Source organism: Melitaea cinxia, chromosome 20 (genome assembly GCF_905220565.1).
Source record: "Melitaea cinxia chromosome 20, ilMelCinx1.1, whole genome shotgun sequence".
Taxonomy (NCBI): Eukaryota; Metazoa; Arthropoda; class Insecta; order Lepidoptera; family Nymphalidae; genus Melitaea; species Melitaea cinxia.
In genome coordinates, this window is record NC_059413.1 from 10,255,654 (window position 1) to 10,282,184 (window position 26,531).

Consider the following 26,531-nt stretch of genomic DNA (forward strand, 5'->3'; position numbering starts at 1 on the left):
ATTGGAAAACCCTGTACCTCTCTAGCCGTGATCGCTGTTGCAGCCATTATGATTCCCATACATTCCGCCTGAAAGACGGTGTTGTGGATTCCCAATGGCGATGACATGTTGATATTCAGGTCTTCTGAGTAAACCCCAGAACCTGTACCTGTTGATGTTTTCGACCCGTCTGTGAAGATTCTCAACTCCTTGGGGTTGATGCCTTCCCCTGGGTCTTCATGTAATTGTATTCTATGTTTTTTGTCGAATACGTACTGTTTGGGTATTCTGTCGGTGACCGCTTCGATGAGCGGTTCCCTGTTCGCCAGTTCTCCAAGTATACCTGTATGTGTTACTTTTACGTTTCTCCATAGGTTTAGCTTCCTGAGTCTTACCGCGGCCGCTCCCGCCTCCTGTTGGATAAACAGATGCAGTGGCGGCAAGTTCAGTAGGGCTTCCAGGGCCGCAGTCGGGGTGGTCCTCATGCAGCCCGTAGTTGCCATGCAAGCTAACCTTTGAAGTCGTTGTAGCTTTGCTTCGCCGGTGATTAGTTTGGTTCTCGGCCACCAAACCACTGCGCCATAGCTGATAATTGGCCTGATGACGGACTGGTACAGCCACAGAGTGATTTTCGGGGATAAACCCCATCTTTTACCTATCATTCTGCGGCACTGCCAGAAGGCTATTGTGGCCTTGTCAATCTTGCTGTTGAGATGGCTGCTCCAGTTCAGTTTGCTATCTAGAATGATTCCTAGATACTTCACCTCCGAGCTGAACTGCAGCTCCGTTCCGAACAGTCTAGGGGGATTGTAGTTCCCCAGTAGTCGTTTGTTAGTGAACATTACCTGTTCCGTCTTTCTGGGATTGACGGTAAGTTCGTTGTCTATGCACCATCTCTCCACAATCCGTAGCGCCTGTTGTGTAACATTACACACGGTACTGCTGACTCTGCCGCTAATTAGAATGGCAATATCGTCAGCATACCCGATCGTGAAGTAGTTGTGCTGGTTCAGTCTGGTTATAAGGTCATTCACCACCACGTTCCACAGTAGTGGGGAGAGCACCCCTCCCTGTGGATGTCCTGTCATATAATATGTTATAAAAGTAAAGAATTTAATGTTTTTATTTTTACTAACGTTAGGTTGTTTTTTGTTTTAGTATTGTTATTCATGTTTAGCTAATTCTTATTTTTATATTTTGGATTTTGTATGTTATTTTTTTCTTTTTTTTCTTTTGCTATGTCTAACAAATTGGGTTCTGTCTGTAATATTAGATGTAAGTAAAAAATAAATAAAGATTGTATTAGTAATCCATTCTTGTTGTTAATTTCTTCTATTCCGCCTGGACTCTTAATCTTTTTTAATGGAATTCAAACTGTTTATAACTCAACTGTGTCTTTAAAATCGTAGTTAAAACAGATACTGATTGAAATAAAATTCAAGTTTACTATTTACACTCAATGGATATAAAAATACAGATCTTTATTAATATAAATTAATAATTAGATAAACCGATGAAAAATAACACACTTTTTCACACACTCTTTCTGTTCCCAAGTCTGGTAAGATGTGAAGATTTCTTTAATGTGTATCATAAATCATGAGATAGATTTTTTAACAAAACTAATACTTGAACCAGTAAAGCTTATTAATTGAATATAAAATTTTGAATCTCGATTCACATACTACGAGATTTAGTACTTCTTAAAAAAATAGATGAGCAAGACTAAGATGCCATACACTCACTCTCACTTGGAACGTATCGATTAGAGATCACAAATTTTATCGTTTAAAAGCTATTACAATTTAAATTAACAGAAAATATTACAATAACTTTAATTTTAGTTCCAATCTTAGTGGAAAATGTAACACTTATTATTCTTTTGCGACAATTCTTTGGAAATGTCAGAAACCGTCTCTTCGTTAAGTTACATGGGTTTACCTTTATAAAACTTTACAAACCTTGTTTCAGTAAAGATTAGGTTTCACGCATATTTTCCGACGCTTATTAAAGACTAGGTGTGCCCGCGACTTCGTCCGCATGGAATGCAGCTTAATTTTAATATTTATTTTTTAGGTCGCAGAGTTATAAAATAAAAATAAAAACTAAAATAAAAGTAGCCTAAGCTACTCCTTATTACATCAACGATCTGTCTGTGAAAGTCCTGTCAAAATCGGTCTTGCTGTTTCAGAGATTAGCTGGAACAAACGGACAAACAGACAGACAAAAATTGTAAAAAAAAATATTTTGGTATCTATACCTACCGTTTATACATCCATATGCATAATTTAGTATAAACCGGTTATTTTAATATTACAAGCAGACACTCCAATTTTATTTATTTGTATAAGTGAAACGTCGAATTGTATGTACACGCATATCTTGCGAAATTCTACATCAAATCGGATATACCTATTTTTTTTTTGTTGTTGTACAATTTGTTAATTTTTTTTTTAAATAATCGACATATTTCTAAAAAAAAATATAGCAGTACCGAGTTCACCGGGTTCATTATAAGTATTATAACGAACATTATAAGAACGATATTCCGAGGAAATTGTCATCAAGCTATTAATTATATAAAATTATAGCTTTTTTTAAGACAACGGTAATTGTATTCGCAACTGTTGTCCGATCACATGTCGTCGACGACAATGTGACGATAATTATGAATGTGTCTCTACGTTCTATTGTTGCGGTTTTATTTATTGTTGTGTTACTTTTAATTGTATTGTTGCAAAAAATAAGTATTTTACTAGGTCATGGAGTGTATCGATGCCTTGTCCTGTCTTTTCAAACTATATTCCTTTGTCAGGTTGTAGGTGTGTTTCAATTCTCTCTGCACTTTTTTAATTAGCGTTAAGATGTCGTTTTAACACAGCTTTGGCATAAAATAATAAGAGGATTTTGGGCTTTCCGAATAATAATGTTATCTATCTTTTATCTATTATATCACATACCACTTATGTTAAAAAAGTATTTTTTTCATAATTTTATTGTAAAATTAAAAAACTAGTCGTTAAGTAGTTTATATAAAGACAAATATGAGTTACATAAAACGGTAAATTGTTTATCATCATTACGTATGTACGTGACCACAATTTCAGGATGATCAAGCAAAACCGTATTACTTCCTTAATCCCATAATCGGAAGCCCTAAACATTTAATCGACTTACATATGGAAACGAGACCAAAAAAGAACCTTATAAAATGATGAGCTAAAAATTAGACCAATTATAAACTGACAGGATACGAAAGCGCCTCCGTTGAAGAACCTAATCCGATAATGCAAAAAAACATAGCACGCGATGTCAAATTACTGTTAAAAAAACGTTAGGGTGATGGTTTTTATGAGTAAAATATAAGGAATAATTAGTGGATATTCACTGCGGTCGGGCTTTGCGCATGTGAATTGCGGTTCGGTGCCATTAGCGAAGCAGATGGCGGCTAACGGTGCTCAACCTCTGAGATATACTCGGAAATGTATGAACACGTCATTTTGTTCGTACTTTTCAACAATAAGACAAATTTGCATGTAAGTACTACCGAATAAGACTTACAAGAAATCGAATCGAATTAATCTTTTGTTTTTGTGAATTGTATTTGTTTCTGGACCCTTGACACGGACATAATTCCTACTGGTGGCTTTGAGAGTGAGACGTTTATTTATTTATTAATAAAAAAAATTGGCACATAAATTTGACAACCAAAAAATACCAAAAGCAAGTAAGCGCATGGACGACCCTACCCATCCTGTCAACGCCATCATCCAATGCTCTGGCTATATTATTTACCCCAGGAACAATACCACTTTGAGTTTATTATTATTATTTAGCTGTGATCTAAAACCACAAGACACAACTAGTGTTATATATTGCAATAAATCCAGTACATTCTGCCTGATTGAGTAACAAATATCCATCCAAACTTTCGCATTTATAGTAACAAAATTATCAAAGAGAAGTATTGAAAAATCGTCTCACATAAATAAACGGACAGACAAAATAAGTACAAGACCGAAACGTCTCAATTGACACAATTCGACTGCTTCTCCGGGTCTTTAATATGCAAATAACCCTTTATACCCATGTAGGTATATACAATGATGGCGGTACTTTTTGATGTTGTCGTGACACCAGGATAGATTTAATGCCGGCTGGAGCATTGTGCTGATCAACATCCGCCATTAATGAGAGCAAAACCGTTTTCAATGGAATTACTTGTTGGGCAATGCTTTATTATGTAGGTAATTAAAAGTTTGCCGTCAATACAATAATTGATGTACGTCTTTGAAGATTACGGTTCGGACTTTTTTTTTTACTTGGATGTGTCCTCAATTTCCACAATTTTTAATCTGTGTTTATTGACTACTTGTAAATTCGCTGTGTTATCAAGTGGAAATTTTTTTTTTATAAGAGTTCATCGGCTAGCAATTTTCTATTGAGTTAAAATAGTTTTGCGCTAAGTAAGTTTTCCGATGCATTTAGCTATCTTCGGAATACCGAGGCTCTGTTCTATTCACCCTAACCTTCGATTTTAAATTGCTTTACTATTGCTTACCACAAATCTTCTTTAATAAGTCTTCTGACAAAAAATACATCTTATTTATTTATTTATTTATTTAAACTTTATTACACAACTCCAAAAAAAAAAAACAACAAAACAACACATCAAGATAACACGTTGCGCAAAAGGCGGACTTAAGGCCGTACAGCCTTATCTACCAGTCAACCTTAAGGCGTAAAAAAAATAGTAAAAGTAAGTGTTGAGGTAGGACTATAAAACAATACAAGCAAAATAAACATACGCATATAAATACATAAATATACTTATATATATACATATATACATATTACAAACAAAATATATAAAAAAAAGAGAAAAAGAAAAAAATATGTTCAAACAAAAGTAAACACACGAAGAAATGTCATGACATGAAGTTATATTAACGTAAGCCTAAGATGAGGAGAGTAAAAAGATAAATAAGGGGGGGCTATTGACAGAGTTTTTTTTTTTCTCTTCTCTCTCTTTTATCTTATCTTCATTATATCGAACAGAAATACGTATAATTATTATTGAAAACGTCACTTATTTTTATACTCGACGATAAATTCAGAATACATTATATATTTTTGCCGCTAGATCGGAAAATCCTTTAACTGCGAAAAATCAGAAAAAAAACACGAACTATTTAAAATATTAACAAATCATATTGGATGCCTAACAATACTAGGTGAAAAGCAAAATCGGATTCCAAAATACATATTCTATAATGATGATCTAAAAATTTTCTTTTTAGCCTGTAAAATTATTAAAAATAAGTTTCAATTTATATGTCTTTGTGTAGTAATAAGATACAAAATCTAAAATATGACTATACTTATTTTAAATCTATACTAATATTATAAAGCTGAAGTTGTTTGTTGGTTTGCTTGTTTGAACGCGCTAATCTCAGAAACTACTGGTCCTATTTGAAAAATTATTTCAGTGTTAGATAGCCCATTTATCGAGTAAGGCTATAAGCTATATATCATCACGCTAAGACCAAAAGGAGCGGAGCAACAATGAAGAATGTTTCAAAAACGGGATATTTTTTTTTTATTTTGAGAGCGTTAAAGCTTAAGTTTCGCAATTTATATTATAAGTTATACTCTAAGGCTCAAAGTAACTATTCCACGCAGACAAATTCGCGGGCAGAAGTTAGTGGAATTTATAAAATGAATAGCAAAGCAAGACAGTAGGTACCATCTATCGAAAGTTATGTAAATACACGCAAAAAAATTCTATCCTATACGTTTTTCATACAAATCCATTCAAAAAATCAACAAACAAGGAAAGACACAAAACAAGGAAACTTTAAAAATGGATATAATTTATAATCTCACAAACCCACACAGAACTGCAACGCACACACTAATGACAATAGCCGTGGCAGGATGCATTATTCAATTGAATATAGGTACTCGTATTTTCGGGGGAGACCACTTATGGAATTGTTTAGTCCTGTCCGGCAAATATTTTCAAAACAGGGGCCAACATTGTCAAATTGACCGAGATATTGTTGGGGAACTCGAGCGCATGTGGACGCAACGCTTATAAATTATTTTTAACTCGAATTTGATGGCTACGGACAGCTTGTTCGATTAATGATTGTAATTATTGTTTTCATGGTTATTTAGTTAGGTAACTATACAATATCACATTGAATAAGTAAGTTTTGTCTTCTTCTATTTCTCATTTCAATGAGAAGCACAAACACATCCACAGCTGTAAGGCATTTAAATTTGGAATTTTCCGATGTTAGTTCTAGAATTAAAAAAAAAAAACGAGTTTATTGAAATTTAATTTTTAGTGTGGTAATTAGTTTTTAGAAGATTTTTAAAATTATAATATTGATAATAAATCTAATCAAGTCTCCCTTATTCCATTGGTTCTGTAAATTATTTTTACATTATTTCTAAATTTCTTTTAAGTAGTATTTTTTCTACGTTGTTTAAAATTTTTTACTTAATTTAGTTAGGTATATCATAAGTTATTGTTTTGTAGCATTGAGTGAAAAATATAATAATAACAATAATAATAATAATGATACGCTTTATTGTACACCAAAAACAGAAATGATACATAGCAAAGAAAGAAAAATATTAACAATATATTCATTAGTTACAAAGGGCGGCCTTATCGCTAAAAAACGATCTCTTCCAGGCAACCTTAGGGCAAAGGAAATGTTCTAGCGTCAGCATAGATGTACAAGTTACAACAAATATATTTTTTCCATCTCTTAAACAAATATATCATATAGACTAGACGAAGTGAATCAAACGGACATATGTATCTGTTGCCTTTACCAGTTCATCTTAATAGCTTAAAGATAAGTAAGTCACGTTATTCCTAGCGTCTCCCATCGGTTCGTGATAGTCATCACAAAAAAAATCAGCGTCAAAAGAATCTCTTTTGACAATGTAACAAGGTTCATATTGTTAAAACTAACAACGCACTTTTACGTAATGACATGTCATCATCACGACTTGCCCTCGGGTCGTTGTTATTACGTATATTTCTTGTTTATACGTGCAACTTTTCTTAATATTTAATTTATTAATAACGGTTATTTGTGCGGTCGGTTAGTATCTATCTGTAATTTAGACTGTGAAAATATCTTGAGGAACTTAACTTCCTCTATATATATATATATATATATATATATATATATATATATATATATATATATATATATATATATATATATTATATATATATAGTTCATCCCATAGGTTTTCTTAAAAAGTTCTAATAAATCTTTTTTTTTTTTCATCAAAATTGGTTTGACTTGTCGGTGGAAATTGTACTTACGATTTTATTTTTACGATTGTCAAAAATTTCCTTGATTTTTACTACTTAGTAGGTTTTTTGCGCTAGGCTTACATACTTTTTTGCAGATTTAAATATTTATAATTTATCTTGTATTCAACAGTGAATGAAAAAATCAGACACCGTCTAAAACTCAAAGATCTCGGCGTGTAAAGTGACAGACTTAAGTTCACCCTATTTGCTCTACAGGATAATAGAAGGGCCTATATTTACTGAGCAGAGGATGTATAGAGACTGCTACACAGTAGGTACAGTAATTCTGGTTATCAAAACCTTGGTTACACCGACGCTAATATACTAATACGTTTATTTACTATCTAATATATAAAATTCTCGTGTCATGGTGTCAAACATTGAACTCCTCCGAAACGGCTCGACCGATTTTAATAAAATTTTGTGGGCATATCGGGTAGGTCTGAGAATCGGCCAACATCTATTTTTCATCCCCCTAAGTTATAACGGGGGTGGGGGGGGGGGTTGAGGAAGTTACTAACATATAGGGCAAAACAACGTTTGCGGGGTCAGCTAGTATTTATATATATGTTTATAAGATTGAAAGATTTTTAGTTTGCTAAATAATAAATAAATGAGTCTAAAAAAGTATGTACTCCTCTATTTCTCAATTTTTTTCTGAATAATCATTACGTTTTTTATTTAATACAAGCGATGAATAAATTGACTTTTAATTATAGGTTACGCCACAATACATTGCATATTATAATATCAAGTATTTTATAAAAACTTACAGTTACACGTCATTACACATTAAATTATTCTTGTAACGCATAAATCTACATCATAGTAAGTGTTTATTTATTGTTCAGTATTTCCTCTTTATTACACTCTAGTGATAGTTTTTTAATTTAAATATAGAATCTATAAATATATAAAAACTTTTTTAAACGAACTTGTATCGGAGAACTGACGGAATATTTTTTTATAGTCACATAAAGGTCACAGAGATACGGATGAGGGAAATCGTGACTTCGAGACTGTACTGCGAGACGTCGGCTTTTATATCGCCTTTTTAAAACGGAAAATAATGTAACGTTGTCTGAAATGGATATCTTATAAACTATAAAAAAAGTAAAGATAAAAGGGAATTTAACTACACACCCCATTTGATTTCACCTGTCACATCTATTACTTCTATATTATGACTATGAATCATAGAGTCCTCGTTATTTTATAACTTAAAATTTAGTGTATCACGTGCGTTTAGTCTTTGTACATCTCAGACTTGTACACATTTAGAGGATCTGCTCCGATCTTATGAGTGTGTGCTCGACATTACTAATAATATACTTTTAAACAGTGCAAAAAAGTAATAAAATCACTCTAAAAAATTCAAAATAAATCAAAAGCAAAAAAAAAAAACAAATAAAACCTAATTATTTATTGTATTAGTATCTACCTATTTATATAACACAAAAATACGTTCAGTCAAAAACAATTCACGATCTTGGTCGAAAATTAAAATTCCTCACTATATCAGAATTCGACAAAATCTTTGGTTTTTTATTACAGTTTAGTATATATTGTGTAAATTTTATCAGTCCATGTACTACGTGTCCATGTAGTTTTTTTCACCATTAGATTAGCAACAAGCATACAGTCCGCCGAAAGGTAAGCGGTTACAAACAACACCAGGAGGTAGTTACAAAACCAAGATCGTCATAACAGCATTACGTGCATTCTCCCGATGTCAACACAGCGCATCTATGAACACTTACTTAACTCCTACTAAAACAATACGAAAATAATGGTAAAAATAATGATAACAGTCCTTAGAGATTAAAATTATGATACATTGTAACGAAATGAAATGTTGTGGTGTATGAACGAAGCCACATAAATAAAAAAATAAAAAACTGAAGGTATCATTTCACAGTACACGTAGACTAGTTGATCGGTGGGCAGTGGCGGCAACTGCGGTTAGTACCGTAAATTTGATCCTGATTTGGACAAATATTTAGACCTCTTGATGTATTAATTAAAAAAATTCTTTTGCAATAACTACATAATTTTTCACATTAATAAAACGATATTGGTAAGATAAAAAATAACATTGCTGAATTATTTTAAAGATTGTAAATACACTAGGAAGGCAAACAGTATTTCATAGCAGTTTAATCGTATATTTTATTTATATTAACAATTAAAAACAAATTATTATAAACGTATGAAATGTTTCAATTCAAAGGGTTTATAAAAGTCCTAGCTGTAATTTTGAGTGAAATATGTTTGATAAAATCAAGAATATAAGGTAAATGCTTACAAAGGAATTAGGTAACTTTCTATTATGTTAAGTATTTTGATAATCGCTTAATTTTTATATTGTTAATTTATTATGCAAGGAATAAAATGATAAAAATATTAACTAGTCGCTGTTAGATGTCACTGTTTACTAGTGAAAAGCATTTTACGTAGCGACATCTAGTAGTAAGTAGCTCAAGCAGTTTCTTGTTTTATTATTCAACAATGTTTATCAAAACATCTTACATAACAGAATAATTATAAAAATACCGTTATTTGCTTAGAAATCACATATGCTTAATAAGTTTTAAAGTTTCTTATCCTTTAGGATTAATGTATTTCCAAACAAGGTACATAATATGATTTCGTCAATTTCACGTGGAATATCGAACACACGAAGGAAATTGATTGAGCAGTCGAGGGTTACAACCTTCCTTAATTTATATCAAAGTGCAAAAAAAAGTAGTCGTAGTTAGATACTAAATTTAGGTTTGATTGTTATGCTAGCAAAATTAAATTTTTACAGCTTCATATAAGAATCAGAAAAGTTAGAAAATATTAAAATTAAATGTGAGAGCTGGTCTTTTAAACTCTTACAAAATTTCTGAACTAGGTGTAGAACATCATTTATTGAAAGCATATAACTTTCATATAAAACCTGAACATATACATATGTTTCTTAAACAACTTTTTATAGGATATCGGTACAAAACTAAGGCTACGAATATACTTACTTCTTTAATTTGTATCACGCGACAATTAGAATAGAGATCATTTATAATTTCTACATATTTTTGACCTATGTAAATAGTTGTCATGGGTGGCGACCTCTAGCGTAACAAACAATTGCTGTGACTATGCTTTTAAGTACTTCAATAAGCGAACCACTTAGTCTCTCTCTGTTTGGTATATCAAATTCATTTGTTCATTTTGTGCATCTAACAAACCTCACAAGTAGGAATGTATTCATGTGTTGATGTGTTTAATTGTACATAGATTCAAATTGTTAATATAATATCCAGTCTGTACGAACTATAAAATACAAGTGTAAAAAATACTCTAAATAATTGTGTTTGCTCGCAAACGAAAAAAAACCGACTTCAATTACATCGACGAGTAATACAACGTAGATCGACGAAAAAATAGTCAAGTAACTACGCGTTATCAAAGATTACTCAAAAAGTAGTAATCAGGTCTCAATAAAATTTATATGTGACCACATGACAAACATCAGCTTTCGATTAAATTAAAAATTATCAAAATCGGTACACCCAGTAAAAAGTTATTGCGGATTCTCAAGAGTTTCCCTCGATTTCTCTGGGATCCCATCATCAGATCCTGGTTTCCTTATCATGGTACTAATCTAAGGATATCTTCTTTCCAACAAAAAAAAAAAGAATTATCAAAATCGGTACACCCAGTAGAAAGTTATGCGGTATAATATAACGTAGGTCGACGAAAAAAGCGTCAAGTAAAACGCATTATTAGATATAACTCGAAAAGTAGTTGTTAGATCTCAAATAAATTTAAATGGGACCAATTGGCACACACCACCTTTCGATTGAAAAAAAAATTGTCGAAATCGGTCCACACGGTCAAAAGTTCTGATGTAACATACATAAAAAAATGTAATGAGGAGGGATGACCGCTATGTCGGTAAAAGAATGTTAGGGATGAATGTCGAAGGACGAAGAGCGATCGGCAGACCGAAAAAGCGATGGATGGATTGTGTGAGTGAGGATATGAGAAAGAAAGGAGTAAGCACTGAAGTGACGAATAATAGAGAGGAATGGAAGAGAAAAACATGTTGTGCCGACCCTACATAAGTGGGATAAGGGCAGGAAGATGATGATACATAAAAAAAAAATACAGTCGAATTGAGAACCGCCTCCTTTTTTGGAAGTCGATTAAAAATTAAAGTACAATTTTATTCACTCTAAACCCAACCGCAAGCCCGCAGTATATCCATCAACCCGCAGTGGAACAGCGTGGTATATTTAAGCTCTGTTCCTTCTCCTAAATGGAGTGAGAGGCCAGCAGTGGGATGTTACAGGCTGAATCTTGATCATGAAGTCTAAGTCTTTTCAAATAATGTTGAAATATTCAACATTACTAATCAGGTATTTTACAAGAACTTAATCAATAGTTAAATATGAAAGAAGATTCACCTTGTTAACTTAATCGTATACCTACTATATCCTATTTCATACATTGTAACTGGAACGACGATCAGGTTATTGATTATTATTTAAAAGTGAACTTGACCCTCCTTATCGATGGAATAAGAAAGTTTTTTATATATAAGTATTGTAAATCACACATCTGAGTAGATTAATCTACTCACATGAATTCATCAATGTCTAGCCCCTTAGTCTGCTAACGTCATAACAACGGAGTAGGTACAAAGATGTTACAATAAAACTTTGTTTATATTTATTACAAAACGTTAGTTATATTCTACTCGATTATTTATTATTTAAAAAGATTCTGCATGTATCATGTGTTCTGCGCTTCTGGACTTCATAAATGATAACTACTTACATAAATATGAGCAACGTAGAATTAAAAAAAATTATAACGACTTTACTAAGTATGTGAAAACAAATAAACCTTATTTATATAAGTATAATAGTGACGTAGCGTGGTTTTTGCCGCCCTAGACCCCCCAAAATTTGACGTTCCTATCAAGCCATTTCATATTTTTTTGCCAAATTTAACACATCAATTGGAAGCACAAATTTCATTATGCTCATTAGCCGACTTCAAAAAGCAGAAAGTTCTCAATTGTACTGTATTTTTAATGTGAGTTACATTGCGGACGCGATTTGGATTTTTTTTGTCAATTGAACAAATCGTTGTGATTTTGCCGCCCCCCCGTTCTAATGCCGCCCGGGGTCATAGTTCCCCTGACACCCCCAACACTACGCCACTGAAGTACGGAAAAAATCATAATCCTCATTTGGACATTAAGTTTACAACACTAGCGCCACACAGTGCACGCTTCCTACAATTCATACATTATCAAAAGTGTTGCGCGCACGCCTCAACAGAAACGCTATCGTAGTATCAACTTGTCTTACTAGATGGCACTATATTTATGCAGATCGTCATAGATTATACACTTATATACTGGCAGATCGTAATCGTAAGTAAGAAATTATTAGCTATCGTAATTCTAAACCTTTAAAAACTTTCAAATTTTAAATTTGGAACTTATCTTTTCAAAATTAATTTTTATTCTGTATAATTACTTAGAAATAATCTACCTATTTTGAAAAGTATAAAATAGTTACACGACAGGATCACGATTATACGAGTAAAATATTTGCAAGCCTAAGTTCACCTGATTTGTAGTTTTTTTTTCCTTTTTCGTAATTTAAGTCAACGAAAAGTATAAGCATAAATAATACTTGATGTCAGTATTGAGGAAACAGTCCATGATACTTCTAGTCACCACAACATAGGCGTTGTGGCTAATGCTGGCTTATCTCTGATGAATCTGGAGGATGAGCTCTATAGCATACGTGAACATTCGGAAGAAACGCAGAGAACATTTTAGATTACACTTAGCTTATTAATATACGGTCATATTAAAAAACAGCGCGTAATACAGATGCTAATAGGTACATAAGAATAATACATTTGTTCAATATTCATACTCATTGAACTTAATGCCTCTTATTTAAGTAACAGGTGACTGATATACATACTACATTATAAAACATATGAAATAATCCATACATAAATGTTACATCCAGACATAAGGTGGGAAGCCGAAGAATCCACCGGTTAGGAAAGCGGGGTCACTACGACCCCAATTGGCTAATCTAACATAAGTAATTTGTAGTAATGAAGTCATAATATACAAGAATTCGCGCTATCATGCAGTATTTAATCGCACCGTAAATAATCATTTCAATTTCATAGTCTTTGTTCTACGCTATACTTAACTATATTAGTTAAGACTTAGGGCCCATTTCACCAATTCTAGATAACACTATTTGACATAATTATGACGATACAAATAGATTTTGACAGCGGGAGGTAGAATAGGCCACTAGGACCTGTTTCTCCTCAATTAATAAACTGAAATTTTAAGATTAATATATGCAAATAGAAATATCTCATAAATATAGTAATATCAATCTGCAAACGCTTCATTAGGTAGGTATCTACCTATTATTTCATTTCAACGGTTTTTATACGAAAATAAAACCTTAAGCAATTTAAAATTTGTCATTGAAAAACGCGATTATAGTTTTCTATTACGACATTCACGCTGATAATAGTAAATAACAAAACACGTGATCAATTACTAGTAACGCTGTTGCTGCTAGAGAAAATAGTTTCAACGCATTTTACGTAACAACACCAATATATACACTGTCAGGTAATTGATTGCGCAGTAGTGACTCGAAATGAAACTAATCGACGATTTATGTATGTAAATGTATATATGCCTAAAAAAGTATGTATTTAAATACAATAGTACGTGCATATATATGTATCATTCATTTTAATCTTTGTTCTGAGGGAATTGGGAGTAGGATCGGCAATGCGTTTACGTTGCTATAAGCTACGGTTATCGCTTACCATCAAGTGAGCCGTACGATTGTTTGTCGACCTAGTTGTATAAAAAAATTACGTTTTTCGTTTCTCAGATAATCCAACAAACTATTGCCGCAATTATTCCAGCAAAATAAATCGAAAAATCAACACCAAATATAGAAGAAGATAAAGAAAAATAATTGTTCCTGTACTTGTGCCAAATAAATTTAACCAGAAAGTTCTCAAAGTTTTGGATTCCGACAGTGAAAATGATTTCTTTTCATCATAAGCTTACAATCAAGCTGTTGCTGATGACTAAGATTATCTTTGCAATTATTGCAAATATTCCACAACCAGGTCTAATCTTAAGTACAAAAAAAGGTTTAGTTTAAGTGCTTGAGGTGTAAAAGATGCGCTCATGCATCATTTACAGATGTTACTAAGAAGAAATGTTTTTAGTTTGAACTCTGCATGTAATAAATAGACTGATATTCAGAAAAAAACTTGGTAGACCATTTTGTTCACACACCGTGTGTCGTTTAATTCTCCCTAGGGTGGACAAAACGATTTTAATTTAAGATTTTGTAAACATTCAATAATTCCCTATTTTGTATTAAGTTGATTGATCTCCAAAATTCTTACTAGATGAACTAAATATTTTTTTTTGAAGTATAAAACGTTAAAAACCTTTAGTAAATAAAGATATTGTAACTGGTACGTTATTTTGAACACCTTTTCCCCAAAGAACCTGACCCGAATAGCATAATTTTTAACAAAAAAAAAAAAACCGACTTCAAACAGGAAACTAAAAAGTGAAAAATAAATTTACTTAGTACAAAGTAATTCGTATTTTGATTTAGTTAATCAGAAATGATTAAATAAATATTTTATAATTTTGAAGTCGGTGCCAAGTAAAACAATAACTACTCTAGTATCTACTCGTAAGTTGTATTCAGTTTTCTTTCATAATTTGTTTCATTGACTATTAGGTTGAATACTGTTATTATTCTGTTATTGTTTTGACATATCTAATAATATTTTTTATACTTGTTTGTTGTGTGTGTGTTGTTTGTATTTGTTATTGTAGCCAGGTTGTTGTAGTATTTACTTGGCACCAACTTCAAAATTATAAAATATTTATTTAATCATTTCTGATTAACTAAATCAAAATACGAATTACTTTGTACTAAGTAAATTTATTTTTCACTTTTTAGTTTCCTGTTTGAAGTCGGTTTTTTTTTTGTTAAAAATTATTTTATTTTACAATTTTTAGTGATGGGTAGACCTAACATGGATGCTTTTTCTCTTGTGTCGGGGGTCCGGAAACATACACAATACACAAGCACAAACACCCAGACAATGACAAACATCTATATGGCCAATACAAATGTCTGTCGTGCGCGGAGATTGAATCCACTAACGCCAGCGCAACAGCCGGTGCTGTGACCGCTGCGCTAACGCGTCGACATACTATGATTAAAGTACGCTATCAGGTGAACGTAATAACAACCGGGACTGACAGCCTAGCGTGTTCTCTGAGGCTAGGTTGGGAGAACCACAAGGATTAACAACTAGACCGAAAATAAATATTTGTATAAACATAAATATCCACTCCGAGCGGGAATAGAACCCGCGACCGTCGGTGTTTAGGCGCCACCGACACGGTACATGCACCATTATATCAAAGCGGTCGTCAAACAGCAAAAGGTAACTGTTGTAAATTGTTGAGAAATTCCCTCGAGTGTTTATGGGCTCCATCATCAAACCTGGTCCTGCGACACATATGATCACACAGCAGGTAATTGCTATAAATCGTTGAAAAGTTCCCTCGACTATCTTTCGTCTCCATCATCAGACTTTTATGGCACTTGTAACTCATATAAGTGCAAAGTTCTCATCAATAGAAACGAATTAAGTTCAAACAGCAGGTAATTGCTATAAGTCATTGAAGAGTTCCCTCGACTATCTTTCGTCTCCATCATCAGACTGAAATGGCACTTATAACTCATACATATGCAAAGTTCTCATCAATAGAAACGAATTAAGTTCAAACAGCAGGTAATTGCTATAAATCGTTAAAGAGTTCCCTCGGCTATCTTTTGTCTCCATCATCAGACTGTAATGGCACTTATAACTCATACATATGCAAAGTTCTCATCAATAGAAACGAATTAAGTTCAAACAGCAGGTAATTGCTATAAATTGTTGAAGAGTTCCCTCGACTATCTTTCTTCTCCATTATCAGATCGACTCCAGACCTTTATTAAATAGTAGTGCTTTATAGTACTTAATGAAAACATGATTAAATTTACTAGTCACCCTTACGATTTTTGAAAGTTTCCTTCGATTTCTCTGGGATCCCATCATCAGATCCTGGTTTCCTTGTCATGGTACCAAATTATGAATATCTCCTTTCAAACAAAAAAAGAATTATCAAAATCGGTTCATAAACGAAGAAGTTATCCCCGAACATACATAAAAAAAAAAAAAATATATACGGTCGAATTGAGTAACCTCCTTCTTTTTTTGAAGTCGGTTAAATAAATGATAATGAATAAAACTAAATAAAAACAGTAGGTACATCCAACGTGCTGTCTAAATTCTTAAATTGTCATGTTTGAACTATTAATTATTGACGTTATTATGATACTAGATAACCTTTAGGGTTTTACCAGAATAGTTAATTAGCTTCGCTTGTATGAGTTATCTACTTCTTACATAAAGTGTTAGACTGCCATTTATCTACTTTTTATTCCCATACTATTTACTTATTGTTAGTTTAGTAGTCTTCGTATATATATATATATATATATATATATATATATATATATGGTATGGTATGGTATTTGTATATGGTAGTGAGGTAGCATAAGCTAACCTAAAATAATATTACAAAAGGACACTTAGGAACAATTGTTATTATTGTACCTTTGGCATGCACTGAAGTTATATGGCTGATTTTAAAATTGTTTTCTACTTATGCATTTTATTTATTTAGTTTTTCATCACACAACAAAATTTTACATATCATTTTTTTGTTTGAGGGTGTTAACATAAACTCAAAAGAGTTTTTCCGTACACCTGGCGGTCGACAATTAATCAAAAGGCAAGTGATACATAAGACGCATTATGCAATCGTGAATTATATAACAAAGTAAAACAGAAGGCTCTGACATTATTGTTAGTAGGTAGAAACAAAAAAAAATTGTATATGTAGTGTGGGTAGTCGGTATTACAGTAAAAGTTCTTTGTCTACATCTCGTAGCACGGGATTGATACAAAAAGCAATGTTTACATATACAGTATGATTGTATTACAATAAGTTAGGCTATGGGTATTTATTTAATACTAGCTTTTGCCCGCGCCTACCTAAGGAAGTACCTAAGGGTCAAGACTATTTATTTTTTCAGTCTATGCTGAAACTTATTTTTTATTGGTGTAACCTACGAAGGTTCGGATTGAATCGTCACCCCATAGTGGTGAAACGGGAGTTCAGATTTTGTATTGGGAAACAATTTAATTTTATGTCATGTCCGCCGTCTTAGACTTCGAAATAACTGCCATTTTCGCAATCAACGTCCCAAAAAATATAAATAGCCCATACATTTTTGAATATCATATCAAAAATTGACCGCTCCAGCGGGGTTCGAACCCGCGTCTCCGACTTGCCGTGTCGGCGCTCTAGCCAATTAAGCTATGGAACGATGCACCCGCTCGAGCGAAATTTTCGATATGATAATTTTTAATTTTCGGTTTAAGCGAAACCGTGGCGCCGTCTATAGTGAGCTCTTTACAGAAACCCGTAACTATTCAAAGTTTCATATTACAATGAAAATATATCTTAAGATTTTTATTTTTGTGTTACCCACATTAGGAATTCTAAACATTTTTGAATATCATATCAAAAATTGACCGCTCCAGCGGGGTTCGAACCCGCGTCTCCGACTTGCCGTGTCGGCGCTCTAGCCAATTAAGCTATGGAACGATGCACCCGCTCGAGCGAAATTTTCGATATGATAATTTTTAATTTTCGGTTTAAGCGAAACCGTGGCGCCGTCTATAGTGAGCTCTTTACAGAAACCCGTAACTATTCAAAGTTTCATATTACAATGAAAATCTTTGACAGGAGACGACACCGTGCTATTTTTAATATCTAAGATTTTTATTTTTGTGTTACCCACATTAGGAATTCTAAACATTTTTGAATATCATATCAAAAATTGACCGCTCCAGCGGGGTTCGAACCCGCGTCTCCGACTTGCCGTGTCGGCGCTCTAGCCAATTAAGCTATGGAACGATGCACCCGCTCGAGCGAAATTTTCGATATGATAATTTTTAATTTTCGGTTTAAGCGAAACCGTGGCGCCGTCTATAGTGAGCTCTTTACAGAAACCCGTAACTATTCAAAGTTTCATATTACAGCGGGTACGAGAGTTTTTAATTGAAATGTTTATTTAATATTATTTCGCCATACCAATTTTGAAACACCATTTTTTATTGGAGGGGTTGAATTTCGAAATATCATTCCTTATTCCTTCTAAACATCATAAAGGAAAACTCTGTGCAAAATTTCAGCTTTTTAGGTCCAAATTTTGGGCTGGGCGTTGATGAGTGAGTCAGGACCATAGGACTTATCTTTTTATATAAAAAAGATTAATTGTACATCATTTTTGTTTTGTTGCTATGTAATGTTTCTTATACCTAGTTATAATTTCATAAGCATCTTCAGTTAATAAAATATTATTATTATTATGTATAAAAATGAATTGCCGAAATGAATATTAATTCCATTTTTTTGTTGCGTTTGTTATTATTGATTTTTTATGTACAAAGTTTGCACATAAAAAATTAAAAATATATATGGCGGTACTAACTTCGGCAGTTCAGATAGTTCACAATAAAAATGGCTATGACTCGCGATTTCTCTTGCATTTAAGTAAGCCATTTGATTGGCTAGCCTCGAAAAGTTGCAAGGTAATATTTTATGTTAAACATTCCCGATGTTGTCGAAATTTTGAATTTCCATTGGTGTTATTGTTATTTATAAGTTTCAGCGACACCCAGCAACGTGATATTTTAGATACGAACGTTACTGACAGTATGACAGCTACCTGAACAGTTCTCAATTAAACATTTTTTTTTGTATCTAGAACTAGTTCTTCTATAAACTACGATAACGTTAAATAAAATTGTTAAATTTATATAACTACCTGCCCATCTGAAAAGCAATATCCCTTTCATTATCAGGTTGTCTGGAAGAGATTGCTTTTTAGCAATAAGATCGCCTGGTTGTACAATTTGTTACTATAATTACTTGTAATGCAATGTAAATTTTGTTCTTTATTTAAATGTGCAATAAAATATATTATTATTATTATTAACTACATGAGGATTGAGGACGTATAAATGTTTTTCAGAAAACGATGAAACTCCAACTTATATGACAAGTATCAATGTAAATTAATCGTATAAAGAATTATTCCCATATATATTAATAAGCTACAACAACCGCTCTGATGTAGTGGTGCGAATAATCGCCTAAAACTCCGAAGGTTTACGTGTTCGGTTGTCGTTCGCAACATGGATATTAATAAGTAGGTATATTCATCCCGAGTGTAGGTACATAGAAACGACTATCTTTGCCACTGCTTCATATCTGTAATGTCATACTGTGCCGGTACGTGGAAATATACCGGAAGGATGACCCACGAAGCAGAATAATGGGTCTTACAGCTTAACAAAGACCTTTATCATAGAACTATAGTTTGAGATATTGAAAGCTGAATCAAAACAGTATTTACTTATGACACACACAGTGAACATTTAAAGACGATAATGCTCAATTGATGCGGACTCCACAGAATCGGAATTATTCAGGTTATGAACTCCTCTTCCTGCCTATTCTCCTCATAAGTCTCCAGCCACTTGCTGTTCTAGGCACCGATATGTTGAATTGATATTTTTAGTTGATCTCTGAGTTTTAAGATCTTGTTATCACTATTTTTAGATATTTATTAGACATATTACGTTATTTTAAATTTTAAACAGACACTTTTTTCAACTCAATATTTAAAAAGTCTCATTCAGATTGTTATTTTCATGTATTTATATACAACCTTTACTGCGTTATAAAAACAAAAAATAAATTGGTACTGTCAAACATTGCTAACTATATAAACATAACACTGCAATATGCACGCTCAGTTGACCGAGACAATCGCCGTAGAAGTGTCATTTAGAGCCCGAGCAGTTAGTGGGCAGAATGTATTCTATCGTGATCCAGTATGTCCTATTTATGTTATGTGCACAAAATATCGCGAGGAACATACAAAATTACAACATCGAAAGAGCCAAGTTATTGGAAGAAGAGCTCACTATACAAGTAGGTGGAAATATTAAACTTAGCGATGAAGAAAACGTTGCTAATGATATCCTTATGCAATACAAACAAAGAGAACTTGACGAATTCATCCAAAACCCGAAATATTTCAACTTCTCACGGCACTATTTTACGTATAAAGATGATATAGAAAAGTCTGAAGTATATCAGATAATAAAAAGGATGCCAAAAGGAGCGGCACTACATGTTCACAGTTCGCTAATGCTCAGTGCGGAACGGTTAGTAGCTCTCACGTATGAGGACCACTTATACGCGTGCTTCGTGGACGACGATTTAAAATTACACTTCTCTGTCACCGTCCCCCAACGTCCTTGCTCGTCTAAATGGCAATTACTCGCCGATGTACGAAATAGTACAGAAAATATCACCGCCTTTGATCAAAACCTGAAAAAACATTTTACTTTGTATTCTAGAAATGAAAGTGATTGGAAAAACGATATAAACTCCAACTGGAAAAGATTTAACAAAGTTTGTCATACCATAAAAGGTTTTATCGCTTACAGACCGATACGAGAGAGATTTTTTTATGAGGCTTTAAAAGAGTTTTATAACGATAAGATAATGTACATTGAAGTTAGAAGCAGTTTACCGAATCTTTACGAATTGAATGGCACCGTACACGATCTAACTCATATGCCTAGAATATACAACAAAGTAGCTAAACAATTTAAGAAGGAACATCCAGATTTTATTGGTATTAAATTAATAGTAACCATGCATCGTGCAAAGAATGTAGCAAAAATGTTTGAAATTATTGAAGTTGCAAAACAATTGAACACAGAATTTCCGGATTTGTTTGCTGGTTTCGATTTAGTAGGCCAGGAAGACTTGGGAAAACCATTAATGGACTTCCTGCCAGCGTTAGCGGAAGTTGAAGGTGAGATGAATTTTTATTTCCATGGAGGAGAGACTAACTGGTACGGGATGGCAACAGATGAGAATCTCCTGGATGCTATTCTGCTGGGCACGAAGAGAATTGGACACGGATATGCGTTAATAAAGCATCCTTCGCTCTTAGCACTCGTAAAGTCGAGGGATATAGCGATAGAAGTGAACGTGATTTCCAATATAGTACTATCTCTGGTGTCTGACGTTAGGAATCATCCATTGGCTTCGTACTTGGCTCTTGGCATGCCAGTTGTTTTATCAAGTGATGACCCAGGAGCATGGGGTGCAGATCCGTTATCGCATGACTTTTACATAGCGTTTGTTGGTATAGCTAGCAGACGCGCGGATTTGCGTATGCTAAAACAACTCGTAATTAATTCTATAAAATATAGTGCACTAAACGCTGACGATAAAACAAAATTCATCACTGAACTGCTTAGGGAGTGGGATATTTTCATTAAAGACATTATAACGAACTTTAAATAGGTTAAATTAAAAATAAATGTATCATAATTTATTACAACATAAATTCTTATTCTAAGTCAATTAGCATTAAATATATTATTATATTTTAGGGGTCTAATCACATTTATCTACCCTTTAGTTTAACCCGATGTTATGACAGGAATTGCTTTCGTCCCACGTCATTGTAATCACGTGCTGGCTTTTTACCTCGATTAGAGTAAAACGTTAAATATTAAAGAAACTTTTATTTTATTATTAGTATTAAGCGTATTTAACTAAATATATGTAGATAATTAGCTAATTTACATTTATGTTCGATTGTCAATAAACGATAAAACTTGAAAAACACAGAATGAAGAAAATAAATCTATATGTATATATAACAACATAATTATTGTATAGGTACCTGTTATTATTGTTTTTTTTTTCATTGAGTGTTGACAACAGTGTACATCATATATGGAATATTTTAGACATGACGACGTAACTGAGGTAGGGCACAGCTAACTGAGGTAGGGCACAGCAGGAATTTCCTGCTCAAAATATGGAGCAGCCCGACTGGGGTAGTACCTCGACCTTACAGAAGATCACAGCTAAATAATACTGTTTTCAAGCAGTATTGTGTTCCTGTTGGTGAGTAAGGTGACCAGAGCTCCTGGGGGGATTGGGGATTAGGTCGGCAACGCGCTTGCGATGCTTCTGGTGTTGCAGGTGTCTATAAGCTACGGTAATCGCTTACCATCAGGTGAGCCGTACGCTTGTTTGCCGACCTAGTGACATAAAAAAAAAAAAAAAAAAAAAAATATTGTTACTGCATTTTTTTTCCAGTTTCAAAACTAGAGCTGTCTATTTAACATATAGTCATTGATGAATCATTTTATCGAGTACCTCCGTCGAATTCAAAGCAGAGTTTGAAATCTCTTGATTTGATAACAATTTATGTGTTTTCTGTTTTCGTGATAAGTTCAGTTATATTTATTGTTCTTGGCAACATAATTATAATTTAATAATAACACATAAGAACAATGGTCTTATCCTATTATTTAATGTATGATCACCCCCTAAATTACATAGGTAGAGTATAAGGTGTTCGACTCCTAGCTGCGTTACTTTAAATAGGGGATTCTGTGGGTGTAGTCGATCACATTTAGCGTAAAACAAAATTCCTAGTCCATTTTCAAATTTGACATTGTTTAAATAGACGAGCTACTTTGATAGACTCATTCCGCGTGATACCTTTCATAAGCGCGTAAGCACGGCTATAATTTACAATGAAAAACATTCGAAAAGAAAAATAATTCGTTTCCATATGCATCTCTTTAGTTGTATGCGGTAGTTTCTATTAATATCACTTCATCGGCGATTATATAGCTAAGAAAAATTGTATTGGAATATTGTAGAAAGTATCAAGAAAAAAGTAAATTTAAAAAAGGGTTAGGATTTTTATTCGTGGGGAACGCGATCTATTGAACATAAAGAACCAGGGGGTTCGTTTTGAAGGAACGCAGATAAGACTAAGAGTCGCACAACATATATACTTGTATTAAAAACATTATAGTTTTTACAAAATATAAAGAAAAATAATACTACAAAAAAATATTATTGTCAATTTATAAAGTCTAAGTAACGTGAGTATACTATAACTTGCTATTAATACATTGACTTTTCTTTATTCGTGACATTTAAAATACCAAAAAAAGGTGAGTAGCACTAAATAGCTCAAGAATCTATTCGATTGATGTATTTCAACGCCTAAAATATATTATGTGATTCTGTTGAAGAAATCGAAATCATGATATGAGTAAACTGTTGTATGTAACAATAATGTCATATCATGCACTAAATGTAAATTAACCTTTATATCGTTATTGAGGTCAATAATAAAAATCACACTAATGTCCATATTAATAGTATTATAAGTGTAATTTAATTTAAAATACCTAACTCTCAACTTTACGTTAATTCAATAAGCAGTTAGGTGTCACAAGGAATTTATACTACTATCTTAATTTGAAAAAAATATCTATCAATATTACATAGGTATTTTGGCTTGATTTCAATGCAAAATAACCATATATTTAAGATAACAATTTTTACAATTCTATTAGAAATGTTTAAGGATGTTTAAACATGTGAACGTTATGTGAACGAGTATGATTTAATATTTGTTTACTTTTCATCATCCATGAGCGACATAATTTACCAATAACTAGGCTAGGCCATCAAAAGCAAAACAAACTGCGACTAATTTTTACTCTTTAGATTATGGTTCAGTCTGTAGGCCAAGGATTGGAGCTTTATCCACTACGCTGCTCCACTGCGGGCTGGTGGATAAATCAATAACATACAGGTTATACAATATTAAATCATACATGTAATCTTATCGCAATATATATTAATATATATATTTTTAAGTTTGAAACATTATTTTTATTATCGCTTATAACGTATAACAAAACATGAAATAATACAAAAACAACAATATTGAAGCTATATTTTTCATTATAGTCAGTCAGTCAGTTCAGCCTATTGCAGTCCACTGCTAGGACACGTATCTTGACCGTTAGCCTTCACCTGAGAATTAGGTGAACATTTCATTGTGTTCCAAGTATCCCAACTATAAACACTAACTTAACAATGACGCTAAAGCATGTATCAGTGTTTTCTTTTTTTTTTCGTTATGGACATAAAAGTAATATATACAAGTGTGACGATAACGTTTTTTAACGTGCTGTGTGGCTACGGCACCAAAGAAGAATATAGCCACCCCCTCTTTTCCCGTGGGTGTCGTAAGAGGCGACTAAGGGATAACAAGGTTCCACTACCACCTTGGAACTTAAGAAGCCGACCGATGGCGGGATAACCATCTATCCGCTGGCTTTGAAACACACAGGCCGAAGACGGGCAGCAGCGTCTTAGGTGCGAAAAAGCCAGCCCTGCGGTCACCAACCCGCCTGCCCAGCGTGGTGACTACGGGCAACGCACATAAGTTCACGCATTTTTGGCGCGAACTTGTGGAGGCCTAAGTTCAGCAGTGGACTGCAATAGGGTGGAATGATGATGATGATGATGATGATGACGATAACGTTTATTCTAATGTATAGCTAATATGATAACCATTCGAAACTTCATGGGCGTTAAAAAAAGTAGTATATTTTTGTGCATTTAATGTGTCCAGATGTCTCCATATGTTTACCAAATTAGGATCTGGGTGCAGATTGGTAATTATAAAGTAAGTAGTATAATAAGTATAGCACAAATTCCCCCTGATAGAATTCACTCTTTCTCACAAATGTAACTTAGATATTATCGAAGACAGCCACGCAAATAAGATAAATATATTTATTGCAATATCTATTTTTTAAGTAGTTTTTATTTTATAATTCATTGAGTTTTATATTTATTCTAGTATTAAAACAATTTTAATAGGGTTTTTTTTAATTACTGCAAATAAACGTGGAGTGTAATGTTTTCTTGAAAATCATCATCATCACTTCAGCCTATCGCTAGATATAGGCCTTCACAAGTTCGCGCCAAAAATGACGTGAACTCATGTGTGTTGCCCATAGTCACCACGCTGGGCAGGCGGATTGGTGACCGCAGGGGACTTTGTCGCACCGAAGACGCTGCTGTCTTTTTTTTTTCTTGAAAATACGTTCTTATAATCTTTGTTGTAGAGTTGTATATATGTATATCTTGCAGGTTCAGCCAGTAAGATTTGTATAAATTAAATAATATATATAATAACAAAATAGATATGGCGCGTTTTGTATGTATATATATATATATATATATATATATATATATTATATGTATCGATTTCTTCAGTAATCAGACCGTTTTTCATAATTTTGTCCGAATTTTAGTCTACCAATTTTGTTTATTTAATTTTTTATAAATAAACGACTCACACAAAATGACCACCACAAAGGTTTTCACCTGTATCTACATAGAAACAACTTATTATATAAACAGAAACGCCCAGACCACGGGAAACACTTGTATTGGCAAATGTTTTCCATGAACGGGAATCGAACCGTCAGCGCTGTGAACGCGATGCGATGCTTCTGGTGTTGAAGGCGTCTATAAGCTACGGTAATCGCTTACTGTCAGGTGAGCCGTACGCTTGTTTGCCAACGCCACTTGTTCCCACAAAATAAAAAGTAGGGGAAACGCTTACTTTTAAACTTCTATATTTAAATTCTATAATTAATAATCTTCTTTATATATAAAAATGAATCGTATAATGTGTTCGTTAGTGTATAACTCAACCACGCTTGGACCAATTTTACCAATTCTTTTTTTTAAATGTTCGTTGAAGTCCAAGGATAGTTTTTACGGCGAGAAAAATTCGAATAATTTCCGTGAAAACCCTAAAAACAGCCCTTTTCTTTTTCCCATACAAACGTTTTTTTTTTACTAAAATGAAGAGCGAATTTGAACTGTATTGCTATTCAATAAAGTTCATGTTAAATAATATACTAGGCAGCATTTTACGTAAGTTATTAATGATTAAATTGATCTTATTCGTAGACCGCATTTTAATTTAATTTATATACAGTAAAAATGGTATTAACTAGCTATTTCACATTACCTATTATATTGTTGCGGGGGCGTTAATAA

At 33.1% G+C, this 26,531-nt stretch overlaps 1 protein-coding gene and 1 long non-coding RNA gene across 2 annotated transcripts; both read left to right on the forward strand.

Moving 5' to 3' along the window:
* The first annotated feature begins 568 nt into the window (after positions 1-568).
* Positions 569-17,210, forward strand: LOC123663470. Its single transcript, XR_006744664.1, has 3 exons — positions 569-886; positions 1,253-1,258; positions 17,200-17,210. It is a non-coding gene; the product is annotated as an uncharacterized LOC123663470 (long non-coding RNA).
* Positions 17,211-20,417: 3,207 nt separating this feature from the next.
* On the forward strand, positions 20,418-22,256 carry LOC123663252 (adenosine deaminase 2-like). Its single transcript, XM_045597940.1, has one exon. It carries the CDS (start codon positions 20,418-20,420, stop codon positions 21,927-21,929), a length of 1,512 nt encoding a protein of 503 aa, XP_045453896.1. The 3' UTR covers positions 21,930-22,256.
* The last annotated feature ends 4,275 nt before the right edge of the window (positions 22,257-26,531 follow it).